The 15,124-nt window shown below is 48.3% G+C and overlaps 2 protein-coding genes across 2 annotated transcripts; one reads left to right on the forward strand and one right to left on the reverse strand.

Moving 5' to 3' along the window:
* The first annotated feature begins 203 nt into the window (after positions 1-203).
* LOC108162221 (leucine-rich repeat-containing G-protein coupled receptor 6) lies at positions 204-12,390 on the forward strand. The gene is given in 15 exon segments (XM_033393306.1): positions 204-1,554; positions 2,645-2,716; positions 3,400-3,543; positions 3,926-4,069; positions 4,718-4,789; positions 4,868-4,939; positions 6,583-6,651; positions 7,855-7,992; positions 8,055-8,195; positions 8,265-8,330; positions 8,384-8,527; positions 8,594-8,961; positions 9,697-10,389; positions 10,392-11,468; positions 11,540-12,390. Coding segments are annotated over 15 exon segments (4,113 nt in total). The 5' UTR covers positions 204-949; the 3' UTR covers positions 11,848-12,390.
* Positions 12,391-12,478: 88 nt separating this feature from the next.
* On the reverse strand, positions 12,479-15,098 carry LOC108162213 (multiple epidermal growth factor-like domains protein 10). Its single transcript, XM_033393310.1, has 4 exons — positions 14,938-15,098; positions 14,767-14,869; positions 14,576-14,631; positions 12,479-14,507 (listed from the first exon to the last, which is right to left on the reverse strand). The coding sequence occupies exons 1-4, from the start codon at positions 15,006-15,008 to the stop codon at positions 12,617-12,619; spliced, it is 2,121 nt and encodes a 706-aa protein (XP_033249201.1). The 5' UTR covers positions 15,009-15,098; the 3' UTR covers positions 12,479-12,616.
* Between the last annotated feature and the right edge of the window lie 26 nt (positions 15,099-15,124).

Raw genomic sequence — 15,124 nt, forward strand, 5'->3', positions numbered from 1 at the left:
ATAATTATAAATCACCCAAAATGGCTGTACGGTGGGGTAACAGCGAAGTCACTGAACCCCTTATCTTATTACAGTTTTGTAGACGATTTATCTTTTATGATTTATCCGAGATACTTGAAGCGCAACCCATTATGAAGTATTATTTTATTGATCAGCTTATGCTGATCGAATACTCATTCGAGTTTCCTTTTTCATGTGTGTCAGGCAGGGCCTGTTTCAGATTTAATCCAAGATCGCTTCACTATATCAAGAGCTGCCAAATCAGGCTTTGCTTCTGAACCGATTATCCAACCAATATGCGATATTGTATCATATGGCTGCCATGAGGATGATCGTTCGTAAAAAAGTCTTTGTGCAATTAACCTAAATCGTGCTCATTCCTTAATATATCGCCAACTACGTATTCAAAATGACACGAAATAATTTGCTTATTCTGTCTCGGCTAACGAGGATTGATAGTGACGATCAATCACGAGCGAATGCACACATTTATAAATACATAAAGCGAAACGTGACACTCCATTAACCCCCCCATTATCCCCCTCGCAGACAGCATCAATCTCACCCGAGGGAGACCCTGGAACGGTGTGCATCTGCGAAACGTTAGGCGAGGCGACGTGAAACGCAAGAGATCAAAGTGAATCGAATCGTAAAGCCAAAGCAGAGAACGAAAGAAATCACAAAGAGAATCCAATAACAGTGCTACAATGCAGCAGAAAGTAAATGCACGGTAAATACGAAAATTGAATAGGAAAAACGCGAGGCAAGAGCGTACGTATAGAGTGCGAGCGGGAGAGGAGAGCGGGAGGACGAGCGGCGTCGGGCGTCGGCAGCCGGGAATCATGAGCGAGAAACGAATCGCACACAAAACTGTCATCAAATGACAAATGCTTGACAGCATCAATCAGCAACTGCAACGACAACAGCGACGGCGACTGAGACGACAGCTATGGCAATGCATTGCCGGCGGCGTCGGGAGAGCGTCTGCGCTTGCAGTGGAGACAGCGGCAGTTTGTGGGTGCGTTTAAAGCTCTGCTCTCTGCTGCTGCTGCTGCTGCATCTGCTTCTGCTGCCAGTAACAGCGTCGAACACCACCTTAGCGGTAAGCGAGGAAACCAAAGAGAACCAAGCTTCAGCCAAGCAAGAAAATCATCGAGGAGAACCACTTAGTGAACAATTTAGCCAAATAACTGTTAACAGAACGTCAGCAACGCCCACTGCAACGCCCAATACCACGCCCCTGAACACGCCCAGCACCGCCATGGCGACGGGAATCAGGGAGAACGTCATGCTGCCCTCGGCAGATCCCGAGCGCGAGGCCCAGATTCTCTACGAGAAGTCCCTGCAGGAGTACCACGGCAGCCAGATGGCAACCGCAGCCACCGCGGACGCAGGCAGCGGCAGGCCGCAGCAGCGTACGCTGCACTCGCTCTGCGAGCGCTGGCAGCAAAAGCATTGCCACTGCAGCGGCAGCCTGGAGAGCGTCAAGCTGACCTGCCGCGGCATCGGCATCCTGGCAGTGCCCGTCAACCTGCCCACCGAGGTCTACTACCTGTGAGTATACCCAGGCGGGGTTCAAACTAGGGTCTAAGCGCTATTCGAGGAAAATAGTTTCAGAAGGTTGTGGGAAAAACTTTTCTGTCTTACATTTCACTCTATTATTCTTCAAGAAGAATACTCATTACATGAACAACCATTCCAACAAAATCTATGTGTATGTATTTCTTTTTCGAATAATTTTTACCTCATCAGTTCAACCAACACTATTTAGTACGAGTACAACACAAATCACACATAAGTTGCAGCAATTAAATTGGGAATGATACAGAAACTTCCTCTTATTGAGCGATTAGGATGGCTTACAAACCGAGATTTCGAGGCATTTTGCCGCTGCTCGCATTCCTCAATCCGCATAATTACAAGTCAATTTCGCAGTCTTCGGTCCGATTCGGTTTCGGGCGATTTTGGCATGCGGTTTAATCTAATTACACATACGCCACGTTGTGCAGCGTTTCGCAATCATCGCCATCGTCATCATCATCAGCGTCAGCGTGTCAACGCTGCCAGTGCTCACGTATGAGAGTCACGTTTTCTTGCCGTCGACGGGCTCTCTCAAAGGAGTTTGGAGCCGTTTTTGGCCGAGCCAAAGTTTCTTTCCACTGATTAATGGCCAACTCGAACCGTCCATATATAAATAAGTAAAAAGCTTATTAATTAACGCATCGCTCGTCGCTCAGGGACCCCAGTCATAAGCCATTTAAATCACTTGCATCTTATGCCAGCGAATCACGTGAACGATGAGTCTTCAAAGTTTTCGCTGGGCAAACAGATCGCATCTTTTTGGAAAACTCTTTCCATGCCAGGCAGTTCATCTTCATTGTTATGCCATTTTCCCTTCTGGAGGGGTCTAAGGTTCGCTCAATATGTTTTTATTCCGTACCCGGTTTGATTGATAGCCCACCCATTGGGATCTTTTTTTCTTGGCATCATTTAAGCCTCGTTTTCTATTCATGACAATGGAAGTGTTTTTTGCTCGACTCGGTGGCTTTTTGATAGATGAATGGATGGGGCTGCCAATGATTCCATAAAGTTATTAATTTGCTTATTGTCTTTGCTTTCTTTGTGTGATTTACTTCTTACATAGGGACTTGGGCAACAACAATCTAACCAAATTGGAGGCCAACTCATTTTTTATGGTACCACATCTGGAGGAGCTGTAAGTATAAGTGGATCGAACATTTCCTGATTAATAGAAGCAGGAATTGCGAAAAAAGTTCTACAAAGAATTTGAAATTATTATACATTCCTTCAGCATTGCCATGCTTTCAAGAATTAATGATAAAGTGAACCGGTTTGATTCATTGTCCAGATTATTCCACCCTTCGCCCACTTTCCCTGTCTGTCAGACCTCCGTTGGGGTATTTTAGAAACCGCAGAACTTCCCCATTTTAATCTGTGCCGGACTCGAACAACAGGAGCAGAAAATATGACAGCAGTATAAAAAACTTTCGTCATTTTAACGGGCAAAGTTGCCCTTCACGGGCGTGGCAACTCATTATTCAATTTCACAGCAAACCCCTCCCATCCACAAATCCACAAACACAAAACAGAAAAACAAAAAAAAAACGAGAAAGAAAAAATCACAGCGGTCACCACACTACCCATTCCTGACCAAAGCTAACCCCAGCCTCAGCCTCAACTTCAACCACTGTCCTGGGCCGGGCCGACTCTTTGGTAATATAAATTACTTGATTACGCTGTATATTTCAGCGAGTTGGCACGATTAATTACTCCTGACTGTGCTATCCTTGCAATTTCCTGCACTTTAGCCGGAGACACTCGACTTTAGTTTAACTTTATTCCGGATATTTTGTTGACCAAGGGAAGGTTTATTTGCAGGACTTTGTCGGACAATAGCATCATTAATATGGATCCCAATGCATTTTATGGTTTGGGCAAATTGAAACGTTTGAATTTGCAGAACTGTGGCCTCAAATCGTTGCCGCCGCAGTCGTTCCAAGGACTTGGCCAGCTGACTAGCCTGTAAGTATGCAACAGAAAAGTATTTAACAAATAAAGCACCATCATTCCTGTCTGCTTGAGTATCTGTGCGGGTACGTGGAGTGGACGTTGATGTTTGCTTTTATGCATTGCAATTAAGTTGAGCATAGGATATCGTCGAGACGGAGAAGCAGATCAAGGACTCCTCAGCTGGATCAACATCTACTCGCATTTGTTTGTCTCACACAAACTTAGAAGCGAACACACATGCACCAGCACAGCAATTACACGCTATTTTCTCATTTTTTTTCGCAATCCTTTTATACTTTTCCCGCTGTTTCCCCCTGTTTTTCCGTTTATATTTGGATACTTTTGCCATGGCTAAAAAAACACAAACCACCCGACCAACCCACGACCCATCAAGTCAATTGAATGGCAACGCCTTGGCCAGTCTGGATGGGGATTGTCTGGGGCACTTGCAGCGGCTCCGCACCCTGCGACTCGAGGGCAATCTCTTCTATCGCATCCCGACGAACGCCCTGGCCGGACTCAGAACCCTCGAAGCACTGTGAGCCTTTGATTTGCTTATTTCCAAACTTTTCACACTAATTATTTCCCTCTGCATGTCCAGCTAAAATTGTTGATCTAACCAAACGAAATTGGCAAACTGTTGGCTTGTTTTTCTAATCCATGTCGCTGTTGGGCCATTATGAATATTTATTTTTCCACCCTTGAGTATTTTTTGGCATGCGTTCGGGTAATTTTTTGGACAATTTTTGAGCCGCAATTAGCAGAAGTGTTTAAGTCTGACTATTTATGTGCGGCTTGCATTTTCAAACTAATTATGCTAATTTTTAGGTTTAACTAACTAACTAATTTTCAGGGAATAAAATGGGTCTACATCATATACATATACCCATTTCAATGCATTAATCTTTTACGTACATACTCAGCCTTAAATTGCATGCCAGTGTTCTCATCGATGAATAGTAAATCTTTAATAAACGAACCATAACCAATAATAATAATTTTATGTGCATGTTTATCCGCGTACTTTGACCCCTCAAGTTTTGCCATCGTATTACCATTTTTGATCTATAAACTTACTCCAACCACAAAAAGAATTGAATTATAAATGAAAGTTAAGGGATAATAAAACCGTGCCATTGCTCATAATTCTCCCCGTCTGCTTCCACTTTACGCCAACCATCGCCAGCAATTTGGGCAGCAATTTGTTGACAATAATAAACGACGAGGACTTTCCCCGAATGCCAAACTTGATCGTGCTGTAAGTAATCGGAGTCGCCCCACACCGCTCCCTATGAGCACAATTTGCAGCATTAATTTTCTTTCGTTTTTACTGCAGCTTGCTGAAGCGAAATCAAATCATGAAAATCTCCGCGGGGGCTCTCAAAAATTTAACCGCCTTAAAAGTTTTGTAAGTAACAAAAGCAAGACCTCCGAAATACTTTCAGCACTTTACACACACATGAGCAGGGCAGACATGACATAAGCCCCCTGACACCGCTTCGACCTACAAAACTGCAATTGATATCGAATAGAAAAATACAAAAATCGTAACAAGTGAGTCCGAAGTGTGTATACACTAGTTGCGGATACTCAAGCCACTGGATCATTGTAATGAATAGAATAAAACCCCTTCGACCTCAGAGCAGCATCAATATAGGCATCTAAACAGTTTACGGAAATGTGTTAAGTAATGTTCGTCCTTGTAGGATATTCCCATTAAATGTTTGTGACACTTCCAACCAGTTCGCTAGCGCTCATATCATTTATTCATTTTTATTTAAATAAAAACCCAATATTTCTTAGCGCTGACCAGAAGCATGACAAGGGGGGCTACAGTGTACCCCTTCTGCAATGTAATGGTATCAATTGCTAGGACGAGGAAAACGCGAGGCAACTTTAGTCAAGCACAAAGTGCCAAGTGGAAATGGTGTTTATCCGTTTTGCGGCCATGGCTCGAATAAATTTCAATTTTCCACCAAAAGTGTGGGAAAAAGTTTTCGTTTTCCTTTTTATTTTTACTCCCGGTTCGGTTCGGTTTGGTTCAGCAACTTAAATTGTCGTCGACCGCGTTGACGTTTTGCTCTGCTGTTTACCGCAAATTTTTGGCTTTTCCACTGCATATTCGCACTTCTCCGTGGGCCCATAAAAACTTCCGCTCCTTAGCCGTGGCCTCCCTCTGGGCGGGACAGCAGACAAATATGCAAATTTATGTTGTGGCTGACAGACTTCCATTCTCTTTGTGAAGGAGGATACGGAGGGGGTGCGGCGGCAGGGGCGTGGCAAACCTTCCGAGGAATGCATCAAGTGAAAGTGAAAAACTTTAGCCGTGCAACGCGTAAATCTAAGCATTGAAGAAGAATGGGGAGAACGTTCCGGGTGCATTCTAGCATTTGTTTCGGGATTCATGGGAAACACCGCCCACATCCCACCTTTAGGGGAGACTCCTCTGCACTCGGAGTGGGTCATACGCAGAAGTTGGGGCTGGGGGCCAGAGCAGCTGTTGTTTGTAGTTTCTACCGCAGAGGGGACGAGCTTGTGCAATAACATTTTGGTGGTACAAGGAGCACAAGGAAGAACATGCCTCTTGCATGTTAAGTATTTTGATCTATCTAGAGTATTTGCCTAATGAATGTGCGATGTCTCAGAAAAGTATTACCCAAAGAGAAGTAGTGTGAAAAACCAAAAACCAAACCAAATCAAATCGTATTTTATTTGAGAGATCTAGCATTCTCCATTATGCTACATTTTATTTGAATATTCAATCTTTCAGTATCCCCAGGTAGAAATGGTCGAAAATCAATGCACTTCAATGCACTTTAAAATACTCGTCAACTTTATTTTCATGCATAAATTTGCACACTCCCTGCCAGAGGAAATTGGAAACCCTCCGGTTCGAAATACGTGCTGTCACGTAGCCAAACTGACCCCAAACAAAGCCATGAGAATGTGATTGTGAATATTCCAGGAACGAGAAGGAGACTCCGTTCCTACTGTAATCGAAATATACAAAAATATACTTTAAATATGCGTCTGTGCTGTCTTTCTTTGCAGGGAACTGGATGATAATTTAATAAGCAGTTTGCCCGAGGGTCTCAACAAATTGTCGCAGCTGCAGGAGCTGTAAGTTTTCCCCAGATACTCCCATCCCCATCCTCACTCCCATACACAGATATCCTATAAGAAAACAGGTGCCCGGCCGAGATTAGAAAGCACGGATGGGATGCAACTGCTGCTGTGGTTGTTGACTTGCCACAACATTTCCTACTTTGTCGGGCGGCAAACAGGCGGAAAGCAAAAATCATAACGCATCATTACTTGTGGAATTTATAGCCCCTGCCCCAAGCTTCCCTTCCTGAGTCCTCTTTCTATTCGAATGTCATAAGAAAACCAACCGAGAACTCCAATCGAGAGCTGAAAGTTGCATTTTGTTTTTGCCACACGCCCGCTTCCATGAGCAGCTCCAGCTGCACTATAGCAGCCACATCATGTGGCAACAGTCAGTGGCAACTGTCATGGCAATGTTGACATCGTTTGCGATTGCAGCTCCCCAAGGAAATTCAATTTCTGGTAAACAGGATAATTATGAGCATGTTAAATGTTGCGATAAAAGCCACGCTGCGCTGCATCCCAGAGCCATCGCGACCATGATTGGGGAATTAAGCTGGAAAATAAATTGGGCGGAGGGCAGGGCAGAGACTCCTCCATTTCCTGGCATGTGTGCGGCTTGGCAACGACAAAAAAAATCAAATTTAAAAGGATTAAAACATTCACTAAGCGTCTGCTATTTCTTGACTCAGTTTTTCAGTCGGGAAAGGAGCCGAATGGGAGCCCCAGAAAATGCCACAAATTAAACTAGATAAGCAACGGGATTTTGTAGAAAGTCGCCAAAAGAGGGACACACAGAGAGAGAGAGAGACAATATATGAACGAAAGTTCATTTGTTTGGTTCAAAATTTAAAGAAGGATGCGGGCATCGAAGCAACTTTTGTGGCTGCTGATTGCGGTTCTGAGAGCTTGCATTCAGCTGCACTTGCCAGACCAGCGCCTGAATGGTGGCCAAGAAAAACGAAAAGACGTTAACAATATGAGAATCGAAAAGAATGCAGTTGTCACAGTTTATTTTTGGGTTTCTTGCTGTGTTGGTTGCTTGGCAAACTTGACTTTTAAATGCAGCTGCTTCCGAGTGCCACTTGCCAGGAGTGTGCATCCAAAAGATACTTTTCTTGGCAGTTGGTAAACGGTTTTAGTAAATTTCCTTGAAACCCCCTCTTTCCCCCACTGCCACACTGCCACACTGCCACACTGCCACACTGTTCCTTCCAGTTCTATGACCAGCAATCGACTGCGATGGATAAACGATACGGAGCTGCCGAGGAGCATGCAAATGCTGGACTTGAGAGCCAATCCCCTTTCCACCATTACGGCAGGCGCCTTTCGAGGAATGACCAAGCTGAGGAAGCTGTAAGTTGCGAGCAGACCCTGATGGATATTTACTAGAAGTATCTCTTTCTCCCATCCTGTAGAATCCTTTCGGATGTGCGGACTCTCCGCGCTTTTCCCGATCTCGAGGCCTGCCACGCACTGGAGGTACTCAAGCTGGACCGTGCCGGCATCCAGGAGGTGCCATCGAATCTGTGCCGTCAAACGCCAAGACTGAAGAGTTTGTAAGTGTGGGAGAACGTCATAGAACTAGCCCATGATAAACTGAGATATTCTGTTTCTTCGACTCACAGAGAACTAAAAACCAATTCCCTGAAACGCATCCCAAATTTAAGTAGCTGCAGAGACTTAAGGCTGTTGTGAGTATTGGACATTGTACTAGGGAACTGCCTCTGACCTCCATTCCTTTCAGAGATCTATCGAGCAATCAAATTGAGACCCTTCAGGGCAAACCCTTCCATGGTCTGAAGAAGCTGAACGATCTGCTTCTCTCGTACAACCGCATCAGTGCACTTCCACAGGATTCTTTCCAAGGCATACCCAAGCTGCAGCTGCTGTAAGCTAAGATCATTGGGGAACTATGAGGAAACCTCTAATAGGTTCTTCGATTTTGTATCTACAGCGATCTGGAGGGAAATGATATTACCTCCATACACAAAGAGGCCTTTGCCGGTTTCACCGCCCTCGAAGATCTCAATCTGGGCAACAACATCTTCCCTGAGCTGCCCGAGTCGGGCTTGAGAGCTCTGCTGCATCTGAAGACCTTCAACAATCCCAAGCTGAGGGAATTTCCGCCTCCGGACACCTTTCCGCGCATCCAAACGTTGATTCTGTCCTATGCCTATCATTGCTGCGCCTTTCTGCCCCTAGTTGCGATGTCCGCGAAGAGGAAAACCTCACAAGTGCAGGAGGCGGTACTCTTTCCCTCCGATGCTGAGTTCGACATGACGCTATGGAACAACAGCATGATGAATATCTGGCCACAAATGCGTAAGTAGCTCAAAAGTAAACCCATACACACTATCATGGAGCAGATCAGTCTTAGTCTAGAGGTATTTTGTTAGCATAGTTCCCCAGCACACAGAACAAACTGAATAGTTGACCATAAAGATGGACAGGATGACCGAACCTGGATCAGACCGGATCAATATTACAGCCAGAAGCAGCAAATGAAATTGCACATACTTGCTATCCTCCTTCAGTGTGCGCCCCCTAGCGGAGGGGAGTGAGATATAACGGCTGGAGTTTCTGTGAGAAGAGGGAGAGAGACAAATGAGGCGGAATAGTAGAAAATTATAAAATTCTAATAAAATAGGTTATTAGATGAAAAGCAGCTAGAAGAAGTGCAAGAATTTTCATTAGAACATAGCTAGCGGTCGCGGTTTCATCTATTTTTCTCCATTTTTTTTCTCATGACAAGTGCGAGCAAAATTGAGAGCCATAGCGGTCTGCTTTACCGATCCTACCAAAGCCCTCTCTCCCCGCATTTACCAACAGATCAATTCGTCCCTTTTTTTCGCAAACGAAGTTAAGACAAAGAGAGAGAGAGAGAATGCTGTAGTCATCCGTATATAGGTAACCCTTTGCCTTTATAGTATCTCTTGCAGCGGCTCACAATGTTCCCGATCGTTTTCTAGAGTTTTTATATGCAAAATTAAAGAATACAAATTCCAAACATGCACGAAGTAGTGACATTTTTATTATTTTCTCTTCTGTTCTCTTCAGACAATCTCAGCAAGCAGCTGGGAGCAGCCATGCACGATCCCTGGGAGGGGGCCACATTCGGCGAGGATCAGCTGCAGTCCCCGACGGGTGGACAATCGCCCACTAGCTACATGGAGGAGTATTTCGAGGAGCACGACGTGAGCGGGCCTGCCACGGGCTATGGCTTTGGAACGGGTCTGTTCTCGGGCATGTCCGCGGATGACTTTCAGCCGGGGTCGGTGCAATGTCTGCCAATGCCCGGGCCCTTCCTGCCGTGCGCCGATCTGTTCGACTGGTGGACTCTGCGCTGCGGCGTGTGGGTGGTCTTCCTGCTGGCCCTCCTCGGAAACGGCACAGTGGTTTTTGTGCTTCTCTGCTCTCGCTCGAAGATGGATGTGCCCAGATTCCTGGTGTGCAACCTGGCGGCCGCGGACTTCTTCATGGGCTTCTACCTGGGCATTCTGGCCATTGTCGACGCAGCCACTCTCGGGGAGTTCCGGATGTTTGCCATCCCCTGGCAGATGTCGCTGCTGTGCCAGCTGGCCGGGTTCCTGGCAGTGCTCAGCTCTGAGCTCTCGGTCTACACTCTGGCCGTGATCACGCTGGAGCGGAACTACGCAATCACCCATGCCATTCACCTGAACAAGCGCCTTTCTCTCCGGCAAGCTGGCTATATCATGAGCGTGGGCTGGGTCTTCGCTTTGATCATGGCTCTTCTCCCCTGCTGGGCGTCTCGGACTACCGGAAGTTCGCTGTGTGTCTGCCGTTCGAGACGACGACGGGAGTGGCCAGCCTGACCTACGTTATATCCCTGATGGTCATCAACGGGTGTGCCTTCCTCACGCTGATGGGCTGCTACCTGAAGATGTACTGGGCCATCCGGGGCAGCCAGGCCTGGAACACGAACGACTCCCGGATAGCCAAGCGCATGGCTCTGCTGGTCTTCACCGACTTCCTCTGCTGGTCCCCCATCGCCTTTTTCTCGATCACGGCCATCTTCGGCCTGCAGCTGATCTCTTTGGAGCAGGCCAAGATCTTCACGGTGTTCGTTCTGCCCCTCAACAGCTGCTGCAACCCCTTCCTCTACGCCATCATGACGAAGCAATTCAAGAAGGACTGCGTCACACTCTGCAAACACTTCGAAGAGTCGCGCGTAATGGGAGGCGGCACGGTCGCAAGAGGTGCCGTGGCCCGGGCAAAGAGGGGGGAGCTGCCACCGCCACTTCTACCGGCGACGGCGGCTCATCCGCCGGGCTGCCGCTGCCTGAGAATGCTGCCCAGCGAGATGCCCAATTGGCACAAGATGGAGCAGGCGCCGGGTATCTGGCAGCGCCTGAGAACATTCTGCTGTGGCGACCGGCGCCGCCGCCGTAAGCAACGCCGACAGCCGCAGCAGCGACGCCCCAGGGCCTACACCGCCGCAGCCGCCAATCCCTACCAGTACCAGTTCGCTGAGCTGCGACAGCAGCGCCAAAACCGGGCCAGCTCCATCTCTAGCGAGAACTTCTGCAGCTCGCGATCGTCCAGCTGGAGGCATGGCCCGCCCTCCTCCGCTCCGGTGCCGCAGAGCAACTGCAGCATGCCGCTGAAAATGATGGAGCCCCACGGGCATATGCACGGGCACGGACGGCGCAGACATTCCGCCTGGCTGATCACCAGAAAGACTTCGCAGGACTCGAATCTGTCAAGCTCGAGGAACGATTCCTCGGCCTCAGCCACCACAGCCAGCACTTCGACCTTCCGACTATCCCGCTCTAGTGCCGGAAGCAGCACGCCTCTACCATCGATCATAGGTACGGGAAATCCTTTTGAATCTGTCATCAATTATGAATTTTATATTTTGTAACTATGCTCTCTTGCACAGCCCACAACGGAAAGACATTGAACGAGGTGACAAAGCCCCGTCTGGTGCGACAGGAGGCGGTCCAAGAGGAGGAGGACTCTTCGCCGCCACGTCTGGGAGTGCGCTTCCTGCCCACCATTCCGTCGGCGGCCGACAGTTCGGTCATCCTGGAGGATGGTGACTCGGCCAACACCAGTGGAGTTGCTGGATTTCTGGGCATGCCCCAGCCGGGGGCCTCTAGCGGCTTCCTCATAGCACCCACATCCACACCACCAGCGGTGCTGCAGCCCGAAAAGCCGCCACCCGATCCCAACGATGCCCCGCCATGATGGTGGGACTGGGGCTGGCGGGGGATGGGCAGAGCCAACCGGGAGACCTTCTTGTAGAGGACAAGGGAACAGAAAGCAAACTGTGTTCATAGATTGTATTCGGGGGCGGGGCGGGCGAAGAATAGGGAACTTAGGATAGCTAAGGACAAAGCAAAACAAAAACCCCATTAGGCACAAGAAACACGATACAAACATATATTGTACGTAGTCTTAAGTAGTCAATTCGTTAAGCAAAACCAATGCCGACTCTGATCCACTTCAAGCTTAGTACGGATCTGCAAAGAAATTGCTTTTTTTGTTCAAAATAGTTGGAAAATTTGATTATTTGGCGAACATAAGGATGCGACAGCGCATCAGTCAATAATGTTTATACTCGATTGTGTGTAAGCCTCAAAGAGCTCTAAGACCCCAACAACTGCATTTATATACTAACATATGTGCGTACTAGAGCTAAGTACCCAGAGCCGCCAAAAGAAGTCATAGTTAAAGGGATCAGAGAAGGTGGATTAAAGAGTATTATGTATTACATAAATTATTATAGTAGATACATTCGTTACATTTACCCATAACTGTTTAGTGAAGCTATATATATATATATTCGTATGTATAGGTATGTATATGTATTTATGTATGTGTGAATTACGAGTATGTTCGACGATGCCAAGCATCAATCGGTTTAAACCTGAAAGCGAAACCAAGCCATAAATATTGAAATTAAACTAGTTCCACACGACAACAGAATCCCTTAGATTTGTAAGGAAGAGGCTTCTTAGTCCCCCAGGCCAATGCCTTCCTCGATGGTCGCTTCCTCGCTGTTGGCCAAAATCACTCCGTATGAGGGATTTTCGATGAGATGGACTTGCTGCTTGTCGCCGTTGCGACGACGACGCTGCAGCTCTCTAACGACCAGCAGCGGAATCATCACCAGGGCCAGGCAGAGAAGGATGGCCAGAACTAGCATTGACCAGTGGAAGGCGAGGTGTTTGCCGGTGGATGCCATAGAACTGGTTTGATCCGATTCCGAACCCTCGCAGGTCTCCGGGGCTACGCACAACTGTCCCGGGATGCAGCCTTGAGAACAGATGGGTTCGCATTCGCTGGTGCTGGAAGGAAGCATCCTGTATCCATCAAGACAGACGCACGTTTCCGGCCTGAGGCACTCGGCATTGATGCACTGTTGCTCACATTGAGGTTGACAAATGTGCGGCTTGCTGGAGTTGGTCACCACGTGCCCCGGCTGGCAGTCGCACTGGCCGGGGGCAGAGCAGCGGCCGTTTTCGCAGCGCGGTCGGCAGCTGGGGACGCACTGATAGTGGAGTCTGGTATCCTCGTAGCCTTCAAGGCAGGCGCAGCTGTTGGGCTCCACGCAGGTGCTGTTGATGCAGCTGGGGGAGCACTCGGGATCGCAGATGGCGCTGGAGCCGGCTCTCATTCGATAACCCTCGTAGCAGCGACACTGGCCTGAGCCCTCGCAGTGGCTGTTGACACACTTCTGGGGGCAGTACGGCTGGCAGGTGCCGGTCGGCCAGCGCTTGTAGTAGCCAGAGTCGCACTGACAGATCTCCGGAGCGATGCAGCGGCCATTTCCGCAATCCTGGCTGCAAATTGGCTCGCAGACGCTCGACCCCAGGATGGGACTTGGTCGGTAGCCGGTAAAGCAGCGACACTCGTTGGGGGCCACACAGCTGCCGTGCACGCAGGGTCTCGTGCATATGGGTATGCAGTAGAAGGAGAGCAAGGCCTGGTAACCCTCCAGGCAGGTGCAAACTCCGGGATTGCTGCAGATGCCGTTCCGACAGCTTCGCGGGCAGAATGGCTCGCATTCCGTGATACTGCCATTTACGAAGATGTGGCCGGAGTTACAGGCGCACGTGTCCGGAGCGATGCAGTGCGAGTTGCTTCCACAGGAAGGATTGCACGTGGGGGAACACCGATGTAGTGAGCTCTTGACAAACCCCTCGTGACACTCGCACTGGCCGGGGGATCTGCAGAACCCGTTTTCGCAGCCCGCCCCACAGCTAGGCACGCACACATTGTGGGAGTCGTCGGCGAAGGCATGGCCCTCAGAGCACGCGCAATGACCAGGTGAGATGCAAGTGCCGTTAACACAGGCAGGATCGCAGAGCGGCGCGCAGCCAGAAGAAATATGATCAGTAATGCGGGTGTACCCCTTTCTACAGAAACAATTCTCCGGTAGTAGACATATCCCATTGCTGCAACCGCTCGAACAGACGGGATCACATTTCCAGGGCTGTGAAACTCGCTTCTCGTGTCCTGCATGGCACTTACACTCATTAGGCCCCACGCAGTCGCCATTCAAGCACTGATCCTGGCAAAAGGGCACACATTTCTTCAACTCCTCGTCTCGCTGATAGCCGATGTTGCAGACACATGTCGCTGGGCTCGGGCAGTGGCCGTTCTCGCAGTCCACCGTGCAGATGGCCTCACACTCCGTCCGAGAGTCAGCGCGAAAGCGATACCCATCCCGGCACTGACACTCATCCGGCGCCACGCAGCTGCCATTGACACATGGATCGCCGCACTCTGGCTCACACACTGTGCGATTGTTCCGATTGGAAAAGCCCTTGCCGCACAGGCATACGTGGGGGCTGAGGCATCTGCCAGTAATCCCGCAATCCACGCACTGGGGAACGCATTCACTGTGGGAGTACGAGTGGAAATAGAGCTTAAGTGAGGTGCGCAACCAGACGGTAGTTTCTCTACTCACGCATCTTCGTTGCGAAAGTATCCTTCGCAGCAGACCTCTTCATACGACATGTAAGTCTACGGAAAAACAAACAAAACGTGTGAATACAATAAACGTGCATATTCAACTTATAAGATACCAAAGGAACTTTAAATTTATCGAAGAGTAAATCACTTCAATTCACATCACTTGATTTACAAAGTTTTGGTTACCTCAGTTCTAGGTCTGCCCACCAAGGATCCACAGTTCCCAGTGCAATTGTTTAACCCCTGATATTTTCGCATGGTTACCACGGTGCCCCGCATTTTCATTAGACTTGAAATTCATTAAGAGATGGACGTCAGTTAGAATGCAAATTACGCGATCCATAGATTTTTACTCACGGGACGCGATCGACACAGGCATAAACCTGCAGACCAACACCTGAGAGTATTATTAGCACAAGGCCCCACATATTCGGGAATGATCTTGTAGAAACACTGGACTAAACGCTCGGGGCAACTGCTCACTTTAAGATACACTTGACAAATGATCAGACAAGTGAGTTCTCAATTACATTAAGATGGACAA

The sequence above is a fragment of the Drosophila miranda genome, chromosome 4 (genome assembly GCF_003369915.1).
Source record: "Drosophila miranda strain MSH22 chromosome 4, D.miranda_PacBio2.1, whole genome shotgun sequence".
NCBI lineage: Eukaryota > Metazoa > Arthropoda > Insecta > Diptera > Drosophilidae > Drosophila > Drosophila miranda.